The 15,191-nt window shown below is 45.2% G+C and overlaps 8 protein-coding genes across 8 annotated transcripts; 2 read left to right on the top strand and 6 right to left on the bottom strand.

The window, feature by feature from the left end:
- Positions 1 to 232: 232 nt before the first annotated feature.
- V865_008652 (uncharacterized protein) lies at positions 233 to 849 on the bottom strand (the record flags this gene model as incomplete). Its single annotated transcript, XM_066232386.1, has 3 exons — positions 233 to 252; positions 314 to 468; positions 527 to 849. 3 exons carry the CDS (start codon positions 847 to 849, stop codon positions 233 to 235), a joined length of 498 nt encoding a protein of 165 aa, XP_066088483.1.
- A 585-nt stretch (positions 850 to 1,434) lies between these two features.
- Positions 1,435 to 2,078, bottom strand: V865_008651 (uncharacterized protein; the record flags this gene model as incomplete). The annotated part of the gene is made up of 3 exons (XM_066232385.1): positions 1,435 to 1,454; positions 1,519 to 1,655; positions 1,759 to 2,078. 3 exons carry the CDS (start codon positions 2,076 to 2,078, stop codon positions 1,435 to 1,437), a joined length of 477 nt encoding a protein of 158 aa, XP_066088482.1.
- A 595-nt stretch (positions 2,079 to 2,673) lies between these two features.
- V865_008650 (uncharacterized protein) lies at positions 2,674 to 3,312 on the bottom strand (the record flags this gene model as incomplete). The annotated part of the gene is made up of 3 exons (XM_066232384.1): positions 2,674 to 2,690; positions 2,762 to 2,898; positions 2,984 to 3,312. The coding sequence occupies 3 exons, from the start codon at positions 3,310 to 3,312 to the stop codon at positions 2,674 to 2,676; spliced, it is 483 nt and encodes a 160-aa protein (XP_066088481.1).
- Positions 3,313 to 4,069: 757 nt separating this feature from the next.
- Positions 4,070 to 5,129, bottom strand: V865_008649 (uncharacterized protein; the record flags this gene model as incomplete). Its single annotated transcript, XM_066232383.1, has 4 exons — positions 4,070 to 4,101; positions 4,366 to 4,730; positions 4,872 to 4,984; positions 5,082 to 5,129. 4 exons carry the CDS (start codon positions 5,127 to 5,129, stop codon positions 4,070 to 4,072), a joined length of 558 nt encoding a protein of 185 aa, XP_066088480.1.
- Positions 5,130 to 5,403: 274 nt separating this feature from the next.
- Positions 5,404 to 6,833, bottom strand: V865_008648 (1-aminocyclopropane-1-carboxylate deaminase; the record flags this gene model as incomplete). Its single annotated transcript, XM_066232382.1, has 6 exons — positions 5,404 to 5,579; positions 5,655 to 6,028; positions 6,095 to 6,278; positions 6,389 to 6,509; positions 6,586 to 6,711; positions 6,774 to 6,833. The coding sequence occupies 6 exons, from the start codon at positions 6,831 to 6,833 to the stop codon at positions 5,404 to 5,406; spliced, it is 1,041 nt and encodes a 346-aa protein (XP_066088479.1).
- Positions 6,834 to 7,718: 885 nt separating this feature from the next.
- Positions 7,719 to 9,673, bottom strand: V865_008647 (protein transporter SEC61 subunit alpha; the record flags this gene model as incomplete). Its single annotated transcript, XM_066232381.1, has 7 exons — positions 7,719 to 7,726; positions 7,790 to 7,849; positions 7,912 to 8,302; positions 8,387 to 9,009; positions 9,167 to 9,446; positions 9,512 to 9,579; positions 9,667 to 9,673. 7 exons carry the CDS (start codon positions 9,671 to 9,673, stop codon positions 7,719 to 7,721), a joined length of 1,437 nt encoding a protein of 478 aa, XP_066088478.1.
- A 338-nt stretch (positions 9,674 to 10,011) lies between these two features.
- On the top strand, positions 10,012 to 12,846 carry V865_008646 (uncharacterized protein; the record flags this gene model as incomplete). The annotated part of the gene is made up of 10 exons (XM_066232380.1): positions 10,012 to 10,121; positions 10,187 to 10,850; positions 10,958 to 11,311; positions 11,404 to 11,637; positions 11,693 to 11,738; positions 11,800 to 11,862; positions 11,922 to 11,941; positions 12,008 to 12,091; positions 12,158 to 12,454; positions 12,532 to 12,846. 10 exons carry the CDS (start codon positions 10,012 to 10,014, stop codon positions 12,844 to 12,846), a joined length of 2,187 nt encoding a protein of 728 aa, XP_066088477.1.
- A 376-nt stretch (positions 12,847 to 13,222) lies between these two features.
- On the top strand, positions 13,223 to 14,860 carry V865_008645 (uncharacterized protein; the record flags this gene model as incomplete). Its single annotated transcript, XM_066232379.1, has 7 exons — positions 13,223 to 13,454; positions 13,612 to 13,743; positions 13,833 to 13,870; positions 13,950 to 14,187; positions 14,267 to 14,401; positions 14,461 to 14,520; positions 14,616 to 14,860. 7 exons carry the CDS (start codon positions 13,223 to 13,225, stop codon positions 14,858 to 14,860), a joined length of 1,080 nt encoding a protein of 359 aa, XP_066088476.1.
- Between the last annotated feature and the right edge of the window lie 331 nt (positions 14,861 to 15,191).

Here is a 15,191-nt window from a genome sequence, read left to right as displayed (position 1 = left end):
CGTCGTTGACGATTGAGATCACCATCACCATTTTTACGAACGGAAGATGACATGCGAAATATACGGTTCTCTTTGGTTTGACGAGACAGGTCATCGTGGGCAATCACTTTTGCATATATACAAGATGATACGGTGATTCGAGCAGGTTAAATGTCCATATCATTATCATTGTGGATAGCTATGAGGCAGGATACATTGCTGCCTCGAAATGCCATCAAGTATGCAGTACAATCTACTCGACGATCTCCCATACTGCGAACAAGCTTTAAATCAGCGATGATCATACTGAACAACTGAAGACCTAATCACTCACCTCTTGGATCTCCTTTATCCAATTTTGCATCCGCTTTAGGACAATCATCAAGGTCCATAGTGAAGATCGGATCTGTAGTCTTGGCAAGACAATAATCTTGATCGGACGACCCGTTGAAGGTGTTCTTGATGGAACCGTCATCACGGAATGTCCACCTGTTCAGACAACATCAGCAGGTGGAGTGGCATATCAACACGATCTAATCCGACTCACTCTTGAAATTTGTTGTCGTCCTCGGGAGATTCCAGAGTGACAAGTACACCACCTTGATACGACTCGAGTACTTTGTCTTTCGAACCTGCCAGTTGGATCTTTCCAGGTTGGTCCCTGTTGATCGTCCATTTTGGCGCATCCGCACATTTCTCAGTCGAAGCGTGGAAGCTGTTCGGATCACCTGGGCTGGGCTGTTTGCTTAGACAATCGTCGGTGTCTTTTACTCTGAGTTTGACATCTGCTTCGCCTGATCTTTGAACGATCGCAGAGGCTGAGACCGAAGTCAACGCCATGAGGAGAAGGAGAGCAGTGATGAGAATCATGATGGTTTATTCCTATAATATTCTACATAGATGACACACCAGGTGAGTGAGTTGAGAACGCAATTCTGACATGATGACGGAACTCACAGTTGCTCGTACTGATTGATTGCAAGTTAAGTTACAAATGTATTTCGATTGTTGAAGTAACATTACAGGGTACTAGATAGACCTGATCTATCGACTGGCCTTATATACGTGTTAGGATACTAAACTGTCTGAAGATCATGACTAGTGAGGGGACATCGAATAGGTGACTGAGAAAGGAGGTGTGACGATACATATGGTGTGTCAAGACAATGCATCGGATCAACGCATATTCCCGGGGATCCTTTCCTTCGTCATCGGTCGACTTCCTTCCATTCATCCAGCGTTCAATCTCCAAGTGGAAGTGCCAATTTGGTGGTGTAGTTGCAGTCGCTCCTCCCCAATCAACCCTTGCATGTCAATGGAAGAAAGCAAGGCATATAGAGTTCATCACATCAATGCCAATGTAGAATAATGTACAGACGGAGACATCTAGCTGTATCAGGCCCAAATTAAGTGATTTTCCACCCATAAACAAGCTCAATATACACGCTAGTCCATCTATTCTACAATCTCCCAGCCTAATTTATGGATCAGCCATCATGATCTGTCACGAAGACATATAAGGCTGAAACCTGTACATACCTTGTTTGTAACCATCGGCCATAAGCTGATCATCCCCGCAAGGGTCGGTAGACAGGAGATTATCCTCATTCTGAGTTTTGGTCAAGCAGTATCCTTGTTGGCCCTCGGAGATTGTTCCATCATCGTGGAAAGTCCACCTACAGTATGAGCAGGAATTTTCATCAGCTTCATTATCAATTCGTCTTTTGATATCGCTTTTGACATCACTGCCTCTTTAGTGGGAAAGGAGGCATGACTGACTGTTGGGATTTCTTGTCTTTCTCTGGTGATTCCAGCACGATCACTGCCCCATACGCATGCGTATCAAATACATCTTGATCAGAACCTGCCAATTTGATGTTCCCAGGTGCATCCCTGTTTATGGTCCATTTCGGAGCATCGGCACATTTCTCAAGGAAGATCTCGAATTTGCCAGTATTGACCTTACTGGCAACTTTACTTACACAATCATCTGTATCTTTCAACTTGATCTTGACATCTTGAGCTGATCGGGACATGATCGCAGTGGCCGAGACGGATGTCATAGCCAGGAGAGGAAGAATGGCAGTGGAGAAAAGCATATTGGTGCGTCTTACTTGATTTAATTATTATATGAAAGTTAAATTATTGCTTGGTTCGTTAGTATACAGTCAATGAAATAGAAATTGCCTAGTTGATTCCCCAAATCTCCATGAGTGGTTTATATCGGCAGGTAAGCACACAACCCCCAGGATAGGTCGGTAACCTATACAAGAGAGGTATGAGTTGGTCCTTTTACGAAAGCCAAGCAAAGGAAATTCAATTGATTACCTCAAACGCTCTCATTACTTTGTTTCAGCGATCTTCTCGATAGTTTCATGCTCTAATAGCATCTCCTAAACATCAAAGAGTGACAAATCCATCGAGTTGAACGTGTTACTGGATCATCTTGACGGCAGAGGGTTCTGATTGCATTTGACATCATTTCACCGTCGGCCTTCTGATGAGTCTCACCTGGCGATCTGCTCCCACTGTATCTTGTTCATCTGTTCACAGACGTGTCATGGAGTTAAGAAAACTGACTGCATCTGGAATCTACTGAAAAGTTACGTAGGTACAAGGATCCTACAAATTGCTGTCCTGTTCTGAGTCGAAACTGTTGACGCTTTACAGTATAATCGATCGACACCAGAGAATCTAAGCAAGTTCCCAGACTATGTATGCAGTTCAAAAGTTATTTCGTATAAGCCAATTAAAACTCAGCAAAGCGAGGTACTGTACATACCTTGTTTGATCGTTCCATCTGGAGCATCACCACCAGTCCCACAAGCTTTGGCTTGTACAATGTTACCTTCCAGCCAGCTCACGCAGACCATCTTGGCACCACCAATCGAGATTCTACCATCGGGATTGATAGCCCATCTGTGTAAAATGTCTCAGTGCGTGAGTGACTCCGCTACACGAAGTGGTAAAGATAGATGAATATGTGAAAGCTGAGTCAACTCACTGTTGTCCTGGTTTAGCGGGATCGTAAACACCCGTCGTAAGCGGAATATCAACGCTGACGCCATCACCTCCATCCAAAGCTGATAATTCGTAATCCTGCAGTTCGATTTTCCCCGGTTGAGCCATAGGTGGAATCTTCCATGAGATGGCAGTATCACATGGTTCGGTCCATATGCCATTAGTACCTGTGGAGCCGCCGTTCTCTTTCGCTTTGCCTAGACATTGATTGGTACCTTTCAGTCTCAGCTTGCCTGGGCCATCTCGCTTGGTTGGGATGGCAGAGACAGAGGTCAAAGCTAGAAGAGGGAGTAGAGTGGCAATGAAGAGCATGATGGGTGGTTCTGTTGGACTGAATGGATCTACACGGTAAATGATATGGTGATGGGTCAGGTAGTGAGAGGGATATCCAGTCGACCTGCAAATATTTATACGTTAGCTTGACAGTATTTTTGATCGAGAGCAACAAGAAAGGCAAGATGCTGGACCGAGGTCAGGACATACATTATCGTCAGCTGACTAGCCTATTCCCCTGATCATACGTCGCTTAAGCATGACAATTGCTTCAAGATTGGCTCTGGATGATGAAAGGAGGCAGTGGCTCAGCCTTGCCCCACCGAGCCGATCGATTTGGAGACCGACTTGGTAGAACTTGTTTGAATATTATTGCTACTAATGGATCTAACAGGGGATCGTGATACATGGGCGAGGATACCTTATAGTCTTTTTCAACATGTAAACAATTCTTCGATGATCATACAATCTGTGATCAGATGTCTAGGTCAAGAGGAGATGAATGATGAATTCACCGATTAGCCCTTAGATCAGAGGAGTGTCAGTCTCGATGTCATATCACCCCTCCTCCTTTCATGACATAGCCTTCGATTAATGATGATAACTGAGCACTCTGAACATGCTCATTCGAAGGATGAGTACACAAAGCTGGAAATTTTGATGCATACAACAAGGAGATTTGATCTCAAGCGATCGAAGAGTCCATTCGGCTTGAGAGAGTGGTTAAAACGCATTGTCTGAGGACAAGGAGGCATATAGAAGTCTCGACATGTGCAGTGAGGGGTGGCATGTACCTTCAGAAAGCTGTGCGAGGCACTTGAGGTAGTCCTACGAAATCAGAAGGCAATGGATTAACGATAATGAAATGACGATTGGTTACGAAATCAGAAAGAACTTGGGGGTGGGGAGTCTGAGTTCCGTACAAAGCCTGGAGCGGGGGCCTCGGTAGTAGAGCTCGAAGGTAAAGTGAATCCATGATCAAGTATGTACACATGATTATGAAGAGGAAAGGATGGAAGATCTAATATCAAGTGGAATTGAAACGATTTACACTATTGACGGATTGTGAACTGATTTGAAGTACGGACTCACCTTTCGATACCTCCTTTGCTTTGTTGCCCTGCTCTTTCCTCCTCAATTCGTTCTTCCTCATCTCAAATATATGCCTGTGTAACTGGAATTTGCGATGTGTCGGATTTTGAGGTGTGGACGATGTAGGTATGGAAGGTGTCGAAGGTGATTTGGGTGAATCTACTGTTTTCTTATCCTTCTCCTTCTCCTTCTCTTTCTCATCTTTGTCTTTGTCTTTGTCTTTATCTTTGTCTTTATCCATGTCCTTGTCCTTATTCCCCTTGTCGCTTTTACGAGCCTCTCGCTGATGATAATCCGCTATCACTTTCTTAATGTCGTCTGCTGAGGGACCTGGGGTAGATGCGGGTGTAGGGATGGGTGATGCGCTGTGGTTATTGTAGAAGTATCGTCATGTTAGGGGACGTACGATCAGTCTCTCAATGGGAGTCAACTCACAAGCCACTGTATATGAATAATGCAACAAATCATCAGCTGTGTACCACAGTGTCGATGTTGAATTCACTCACCTATCCGTCAGATGACTATCGCAAGTATACAAGAAATCTTCCGTCTTAAGAGTCGCTAACACTGTCGTGGTGGGCCTGTTGCATATGTAGCATGGTCTCGGTGTACCTGTTTTCTATAGATGTGCGAATTATGTCGAGTCATCAGCTACGGGGACAGAGACGTGGTGTTGAAGAGTTTTTTTGGGTAAACAGAGATGATCGTTAACTCACCCTCTCGTAGTAGATATTCTGAAGCTGACTCGAGCTTGCTGCTGCCATCTTGATGAGTGTGTTGCTTCGATAAAGTGGTGCAGGCTGAACACAACTGGATATGAACGAGGAAACTGGTTATAACGATCTAACAAGGCTGGCGAGAGATGCGACAAGAACAGAGAGATGAATGTTGTTTTGTTGACATGTCGTGGTTCGCCTCCACTAGTGACATGGCTATGGTGGATCCCATCTCAACTATACAAAATCAAGTCTTCTCAGTTGTATGCATCCAATCTGATATCCTATATACTATAACAACGATATATCCACTCTAGTCACTCTAGTCATGAGAGAAGTACGAAGAATAAGCGTTCAAAGCGGGTTGACCACCTAGATGGATATACAACACGTTGGACCCCTCTTTGATCGATCCTTCCTCTATCAACTTGATCATACCTGCTAGTGATTTACCTTCGTACACCGGGTCAGTGATGAATGCATCGGTGTTGGCTCCGACTATAGCAGCAATTGCAAATCATGATCAGTCCACGGTCACGTACTAACTGTATAAGACGGTTAGAGTCAACTCACGTCTCATCGCTTTGATAGTCTCGTCATCAGGTATACCATAAATACCAGCATGGAACCTTTCATCGAGAATCACATCACTCTCTTCAATGACCAAATCTTCATCTAGCAATTTGGCAGTGTTGGAAGCGATTCGATGAACTTGAGATTTGGTTTGAGCGGGTTTACCAGACGCATCGATCCCTATCACTTTCCTCTTCCTACCTTCCGCTACGGCACCGACGATAGTTCCGGCATGGGACGATCCAGTGACAGAGCAGACGACGATGGTATCGAAGAATATACCCAGAGCTTTCTCTTGCTCGGCAACTTCGACGACCATGTTGACGAAACCTAATCCACCTAGAGGGTGATCGGAAGCACCGGCTGGGATGTAGCTGTGGGTACATGAATAGCGAGGATCAGTCTGAGTTCGGAGCGAAGGAACAGCAATTCCGACTCACTATGGTTTACCACCTTTATCTTGAACATCCTTGAAAGCAGCCTCTGTAGCAGCCTTATGACCGATATCGAAAGTCTCTTGATTCAACCTGACATCACCACCCATCAATCTGGACAGGAGGATGTTACCGGTCTCGGCGTACAGAGGCGGGTCGATGGGTACCCATTTCTCTTGAACAGTGACCGCTGTATAGATCAGACCATACAGTCAGTGAGTACGTTCTTTGATATGATATACGAAGAACGAAGATGATGAAGAGAAGAAGAAGGATGACCTATTGGGAAGTACTACTCACCCTTCAATCCTGATGCAACAGCTGTAGCAGTCACCGCTCTAGTATGGTTGGACTGTACACCACCAACTGATACAAGGGTATCACATCCTTTTGATTTAGCATCGGCGACGAGGTATTCGAGCTGATAGCAATAGTATCAGCAAATGGCTCAGTATATGTCACACAGTATGAACACACGATCAAATACTTCAACTCACCTTTCTAACTTTGTTACCACCATATGCCAAACCGGAATTACAATCTTCCCTCTTAGCGTAGATGTTCACTTTCCCACCGAGGTGCTTGGTCAATCCAGGTAAGTGGGAGATGGGAGATGGACCGAACTGTACGGAGATATCGCATCAGCTATGTCGTTCTACTCATCCTACGATGTGATGGCACTCACGAGGAACTTCTCTTTGGGGATGGATTGCAATTTCTCGAGGTACTTGGGTTGATCAGACATTGTTGAGACTGGCAAGTGTATAGAGTGATGTTTATGAATCAGACGCAGTAATGAAGATATGTTCAATCCGCCCTCACGCATCCTCCTCCCACCCCCTCTTTATATATACCCTATGCTTTTGGCTTTGGCTTATGAGAATGAGAGATAAGGAGGGCGAATCAACGGTGAGAATGGATATTTCAACATGGAATTCACCGGAGTCTCGGTATCTTATGGTTTTAGTGCAAAACAGCTTAGCCGAGTACTCGACATAGTTAACACAGTATTCCGAATAACATGCATTGTATGGGGGACATGAGCACGATACAGCTATCAAGACGATTCCGAATTGCCAGGATCGAGTCAATAAAGATCAAGGAGAAGGAAGAGGAAACAGGATGAGGCGTTTAGACAGTATGATCACACACAAAGGCAGATGCTCTCGGATGTCTCGTTGAGAAGCCATGGTACTGCCCAGATATATTCGGACAACATCCACTACTCATTTTAATGCGACCTTGATGCAATGTATTCATTCACGACTTGGATCGAAGGTATAACATATATATTTTTGTTAGAGGATAGAATAAAATGCAATGTTTCGATTGATCCGTAGATGTTCGTTTTTGTCTCTTTTCTTTTCTTGTTTTTGCTCCTACACTTCTGCACACCTTACCATGACTGGTCCACCAGGATGAAACATCTTCACATCCTCATCTTCCGATACACACTCCACTTCTCAACTTGTACTCGGCGCAATTAATTTCTCACCATAGCTCTGCTGCCCGCTGACACTCTGCTTTTTCTTTGATAAAACCGTTGATTTTGATCATTCCCTCCATCTTACTACTGATATTCGCGGATGAGAGGAATTATCTAGTACTGGTTTCGGAGATTGGACCACTCTTAGAAGACTATATGGATTAGGGTCACGTGAGTCAGCAAGGCAATCGAGATATTCCAGCGAAATAACCCACGTAAATCACCCAAACCAGCGGCATCAAGACCAGAGTTCTCTTTAACGCCCAATTCGAAGTCTACGTTGTTTATAACTGATCAGCGACTGTCATTGTCCAATCTGATAAACATATACACTCACATCCGTAGATGATGGTGGTGGCCATCAAAATACCCGTACCACTTCCGAGAGCACCCATCATATCAGCCAAGACCGAGAGTAAACCGAGGGTGGCTCCACCAAAGGCAGCAGCGGTAGGGATGACCCTCTTGAGTTCCTTGTAGATTGACGCTTCTCGGTGTCCGGCAAGAGTCATGTTTTGATCTTTGAGTTGCTTGGCGACGTCTCTCGGTCCCGAACCTGATACTTCGATCCAGGTCTTGGAGAAGATGGCGCAGGCGGTGACGATGAATGCGATGTAGACGACGGTGTGGAATGGATCTTGGATCGCTTTAGTCAAGGAGTGAGGAGCGGACATGTAGTAGGCGATACCGGAGACGGCGGAGAGTTGAGAGGGTACTTCTTCCATTGGCTGTGGTAATGGAAAAAAGGATAATCAGCATTGACCATACCGTAGAAACGCAGACGAAGAGAGATGTGACATGTTTCGACTTACCTCCCAAACACCTAACAATCTAACCAAGAAGTTGTTGGGGAATCTTGACGATAACATTTGACTGATCAAGAAAACGTTGGAAGTCAAAGCAGATTCCAACATGATTGGCATGTTGGAGGTGTAGAAGAGCTTGACGGGGTATGAACCTCTTTGACCTCTCATCTTGGAAGATTTGATTGGAATTTCGATTCTGAATCCTTGGAGGTAGATGACCAAAGCGAAGACCACAACCGTAGCCAACAAGTTCATGACATTTGGTAATCTTTCCCTGTAAAAGGCTTCTTTGAGAGCTCTGGTCTTGTCGTTCCAAGTGAAAAGCAAGTGGAAGAGAGCGATGATAGCACCTTCGAACTCAGGTCCTCTTCCGGTGTTGACGGTGTTAGGGGAGAAGGCTTTCCAGATGATCGACTCGCAAATGTTGGTAGCGATGAACAAGGAGATACCAGATCCGAGACCGTAACCCTTGGTGAGGAGTTCATCGAGAAGGATGACGATGAGTGACGAGGAGACGAGTTGGAGGATCAAGAGGAGACAGACACCGGGACCGAGGGAAGAGGGGGAACCGTAGAGACCGGTGAGGACGTAGACGGTGGCTTGACCGAGGGCGATGATCATGGCGAATACTGGGGTGATTGGGTCAGCATGATCCCATTGCTAGTTGATGGGACAAAAACTAATGTGATTATATTGAGTATAGGATATGGAAGACATGAGAAAGGTAGTGAACGCAAGGGAATAGTATCGACGTAACACTGTCATCCCCGAGTAATATACACTCACATTTTTGAGCAGCTCCGAACAACGCTCTGTCATCTTTCAAGCTGAAATCGACGTCGATCAACTGAGCTCCAGCGAGCAATTGCATAATCATACCGGAAGTGACGATCGGTGTGATACCCAATTCCATCAGTGTACCTCTGTTTGAAGCCAGGATCGCTCTGAGCCAGTACAATGGATCTGAACTGTCCGATGACATGATACCGTACAGAGGTACTTGGGAGCAGACTAAGAAGATGAGTAGGGTGGTAGCTGTCCATAACACTTTATGGTTGAATACGACCTATTCACCAGTCAAATGTCATCAGCCAATTACATGATAACGAACAGTCTTATAAGTGGACATACCTTCTTCTCCGGAGCAGTGACCTCTGGGAGGATGCTCATGAAAGGTCGAACGAGCTCGAGGAAGCGGACTAGGTAATACGAGTAGAGCAGGGTCAGCTCCAAGGTTTGTGTCTGACGTGTCACTCGACGATATCAGATAGCAGAAGCACACTTACAACCCATTTTGACCGAGTTACCAGGTGAGAGAGGAGCCGGGCTGGGTGGAGGGGGGGACGAGGGTGGTATGGATGTATGTAATGAGGGAGGTATATGATGAGTAGATGAAGAATGATATGGAATGTTTAGTATGAAATGTCAGGGGGGTACGGTGGTGTGGTGTCGTGGAACCCATGTCCGCTTTTGGTTGGTAGACCACTCAAATTACGTAACCACATACCACTTGGTGCCCCGCATAGTGACACCCCCCTATCCCAGCATAAGAATTTTCAACTATAAAGACGGAAGAAAGAGATGTTTATGGTCTTACTCTTATTGATAGCACCACAATAAAGCCAAGAACGATGTCAACCATAGCTGAGCCACCATCAGCTGACCCGTCAGTCACGGCCAGACCAGAGACATCTTTATCCGCCAGACCACTCCCAGCGGGGACAGCACCTATCAAGCCAGAGTGAGTAATATCCATCTACCCTCTGATCGTCCTGCTACAAGATCCAGCTGACGACCCCAATGTAGATACCTGATCCACCAGACACCCACTGTCGACTCATCATCCACCTCCGCATTGAACAATCTCGACATCGACGATCTGGCTGAAGGAGCTACGACCTCGGGATCAGGCGATGCAAGGGATAACAAACGACGTAAACCAAATAAGAAAGAACGTAAAGGCCAGAACAAGGCTAGGCATTTCCCAGTGATCAGAGAGACCAACGTGAAAATCTGCAAAGCATGGGAAACGACTGGCTCTTGCGAGAGAGGTGAATCATGTAAATTCGCTCATAGTTGGGATGGATATTTCGAGATCAAACCTAAAGATGTATATCTAAATTTCGATGGTAAACTTCAAGATCAACCTCCCTATGTGGAAGATAAGGAAGATAGAGGTGGTGAAGATATAATAGGAAGTAGAATAAATCTATCGACTACGTGTCCTGTACTGAGAGACCTGGGTTATTGTCCTTATGGTTGGAGGTGTAGATTTTTAGGTGGTCACGTTAAGAAGATACAGGATCAATCTGGGGGAAATGGTGCATCGACTTCGTCAGGACCTATCACTCGATTGGGTGAATGGGAGTTACTCAACCTGTCGACTGGAGAGAAAGAGGGGGGTAAATGGAAACATGGTGAGACGAATTGGGTCGATTGGGATGTCATAAATAGTCTGAAGAGGAATGAGGTGAGTAATAATTGATACTTCTCTTGGGGTTGATTCCAATTACATTGAGATACTACGCTGTCTTATCGTACGAAATATAACACTTACTTTATTCTTTATATACTTAGTACGACTTCCCCTTCTCCCGAGCGTATCTATCCAAAGTCGAACCTGAGAAACCATTCACTCTATCCAATTCCAAACCTAAATATAGCTCGAAACAGCCCAAGAACAAACGTAAAGCTGTTTCAGCTATGGACGAAGAATCAGCTATGAATGTGTCAGAAGAGGCGGCTATGAATAACGAAGAAGACGCTTCGAATGGGGATGGGGCCAATGTGGAAAAAGAGAAAGAGGAAGAAAAGGGTTATGTTGTCGGAGAAAGCGAAGTTATGGATGTTCCGCTAAGACCTGAAGAAAAGAAGAGGTTGAATTGGGAAGGAGGAAGGTATCTGGCCCCATTGACTACTGTTGGTAATCTGGTAAGTGGTCGTTTACCTTTCTATCTCATATACCATCAGACGATTACACACTGTATACCTGCACATGCTGATCTTTGTCAAATCATACCTAGCCATTCCGTCGTCTATGTGTGGACTACGGAGCGACTATCACCATATCGGAAATGGCGTTGGCGCAACCTTTAGTATCAGGACATAACGATGAATGGGCGTTATGCCGAAGACACGAGAGTGAAAAGATGTTTGGTGTTCAATTAGCAGGCGGTTTCGCAAATAGGATGGTACCTGCTGCGGAATTGATCAAGAATACTTTACATGGGGGAGTAGACTTTGTGGATATAAACATGGTAGGTGGCGTCAATACCACTTCAACCGAAGTACGGTACTGATATGCCATGACAGGGCTGTCCGATCGACTTGGTCTTCAATCAAGGTGCCGGAAGTGCTTGTGAGTGGATCTCAGATCGGAATTGCATGGCTCATACTGACATCTATTTGCTCTCAAATAGTGATGGACGCTCCTGGACGTTTGGCTAAGATGATGGTGGGAATGAACCGAGCGCTAGGGGATAGTAAGTTGGCAATTAAGGCTATGTCCTACAAGTTATTGACGTTTTCTTGCTTTCAATAGTACCGCTCACTGTTAAATTTGTAAGTACACCTGAGGAACTCTTCCAGGTTGAACGAGCAGTGAATGGCTGACAAAATGACTCATAGCGAACCGGTGTTGCCAATGGAAAGCCGAATGCTCACAAACTCATACCGCGATTCGCTACTCAGTGGGGTGCTGGTGCTTTGACTGTGAGTTTGTTGGCGTTCATCCGACATACCCCCTCAAAACATCGACTGATGGGTAAATATGTATAGGTTCACGGTAGATCCAGGCAACAGCGTTATTCGAAACTAGCAGATTGGGACTATATCAAAACCTGCGCCGAGACATTGAGGGAATCACTGAAAGATGCCAACTTAGCACCAGTACCTATATTCGGAAACGGAGATTGCTTCTCTGCTCAGGGTTATTACGAAGAGATGGAGAAATCAGGTGTGGACGGAGTGATGGTCGCTAGAGGTGCTTTGATCAAACCTTGGATATTCACTGAGATCAAAGAGAGGAGGGAATGGGATATATCCGCTACGGAGCGGTTGGAGGGTATTCGAAAGGTGAGTAAGGGGTGGTTATGCAGATCAGAGTTAAGAATTTTCATGCTGATTTCTCGCTGATGATTATCTTTCCCTAGTACGCTGAATTCGGTCTATCTCACTGGGGATCAGACACTCAAGGTATCAACACCACCCGACGATTCTTATGTGAAGCTCTATCCTTCCAATGTCGTTATGTCCCCTTGGGTATCCTGGAGAGATTACCAGCCAAGTTGAATGAGAGACCACCAGCATACAGGGGAAGGAACGAGTTGGAGACGTTACTCAGTTCACCTTTCTCCAATGACTGGGTCAAGATCTCGGAGATGTTCTTGGGTAAAGTGGATGACGGGTTCAATTTCATACCCAAACATAAATCGAACGCTTATGGGAATGAGGAGGCGCAGGGTTGAGGTGGTGCTATCATAGAGTGTGCTAAAAATCATGTAGTGGTGAATATAAGCTGTGATGCACATACAAACATCCTACCATATCATCTTGTCGTATAATCTTACAAGCTATTTGCTTTATCAGATGGATGAAATCTCGGACGGGTTGGAAAATGGCGTGATTGGATGATCTGATGATGACTTATCACTCCATCCCATCATCGGTCAAACCCGAATCCGAATCATAGAAACACCGAACATCCGGATCTCACTTTTCTATCCACTTTTCTCCCTGTTGCACTCACTGTGATTGAGTAGTTACCCCTCAGTACAATTGAATACATACTGTTACTATATTTGAATCGCCTTGATAGACAACCACCACTCCAACGTAACCATGATGGCACCCTCTCTCTCCAACCTCATCATCACCTGCCCGCTCTCCCCTGAGAAGCTTGCAGAGGTGAAAACGCACTTCAAGTCGGTCCATCATTACCCGCCAGGCGGTAAAGACAAAGTACCCAAGGAGCTCGCGAAGAAAGCAGATGTATGGTATAGTAACTATACGGGTATACCTGAGTATCTGAAGTTTGAGGATATACCGAATTTGAGATTGGTTCAATTGACGAGTGGTGAGTTTGAGTATTCTTTTTACATATTAGGAGATCCTTAAAATGGAGATGATACCATGTTTTCATTCGCTTGACGATGTTGGGTCTCCACCCATTCCTTCCTGTCCGTATCAAGTGAAGGGAACCTTGTTCATATATATCATTTGTCCACTTGCAGCCGGAGCAAATACCGCTCTCAAATCACCAGCACTCAATAGCGAACAAGCCTTGAAACAGATTACCATCTCCTCTGCGTCAGGTATCCATTCGTTGAGTATACCTCAATGGATCTTGTCGCAAAGTATCAGTTGTGAGTGTCTCATGGATAATTCCGCGATATACGATGCTGTACGGATAATCCATGGAGGATGAGAGCTGAGTGATCATATTGGAATTTAGTGTACATGCACCTTTATCTGCAAACTTACAATCTCAGAGTAAGTTTGTATACTTCTCTTCGTGTCATCAAGTGCTCTAAAGGGTTGCTCCCGCTGACTACCGGCTCTACTTTTATAGCACACGCAAAAATGGGCTCGAAATATCCCTCAACTCCCACCTCCCCCTCCTGGAGATTTCGGTAACTCTGGAAGAACGCTGTACGGCAAAACCGCTGGATTGCTAGGTTACGGACATATCGCCAGAGAGACAGCTAGACTCCTCAAAGCTTTCAACGTGAATGTCATTGCTGCCAATTCGACTGGGGAGAAAAGAAAGGACGAAGGGTTCATCATCCCTGGAACAGGTGATGAAGAAGGTGAGCATCTTTGTAACTTCCCTTGGAAAGGTTGACTTGCTTCATGAACATACATGATGTTGATCCTGTAATGCTTTAGGTATAATCCCATCGGCTTACTATTCGACCAACGATCCTCAGTCTTTCAAGACTTTCTTGAGCAAATCGGATATCTTGATTGCTAGTTTGCCTTCAACCCCTCAGACTATAGATTTGTTGAAGGATGAGCATTTCGGTGAGCACAACACGTGGCCACTACTTTATGTACACATCTGACCATTCGTGAAACTTTAGAGGCATTGCCAAAAGATGCTATCTTGATCAACGTAGGAAGAGGTGACTTGTTCAAATCTGGTGAGTGATACGATATTATCATTCAACACTGCTCCCCGCCTTCACTTCTCCACGTATTGAACGACAATCACTGACAACGACGTGATCTCTCATAGAAACACTTATCAAAGCTTTGGACCAAGGCCATCTCTCCGGTGCTGCGCTGGACGTGACAGACCCAGAGCCTTTGACCGATGGTCACCCTCTGTACACCCACCCACTGGTCACCATCACTCCTCATACTTCTTCCAACGTGAAGGGTTATTTCGAAGTTGGAGCAGACTTGTTGTTGGAGAATGTCAAAAGGGTACGCGAGGGAGGTAAACCTATCAACAAGGTTGATCCGGAGAAGGGTTATTAGATGATCGAACTAGGAAATGGCCATGATATAGCCAGAGCTTAGGTGCATTGTTGACATTAGACAGTATAGATAGAATAACCAACAGAATGGATGCATAAATTTGGGTATTGGGATTTGAACCTATCTCTACAGCATCTTTTATGACTGCCTGCCTGCCTCTACGTAAGATCCTCAATGAATTCGTCGGTCGTCACCGTTGTTTTGATTGTTTTCGTCATCACGTGCTACGACGTTATCTTCCTCGGCCCGCATAAGACCGGTCAGATGTACCTCATCTCCATTCCTCTTTTTTGGGTTGGGTTGGGTTGGGCTGATATCAGTAATTTATCTG

This window comes from Kwoniella europaea, chromosome 3 (genome assembly GCF_036810445.1).
Source record: "Kwoniella europaea PYCC6329 chromosome 3, complete sequence".
NCBI classification, from domain to species: Eukaryota; Fungi; Basidiomycota; class Tremellomycetes; order Tremellales; family Cryptococcaceae; genus Kwoniella; species Kwoniella europaea.
The sequence above is the reverse complement of the archived record's forward strand: the minus strand, read 5'-3'. Positions and strand labels throughout refer to the sequence as shown.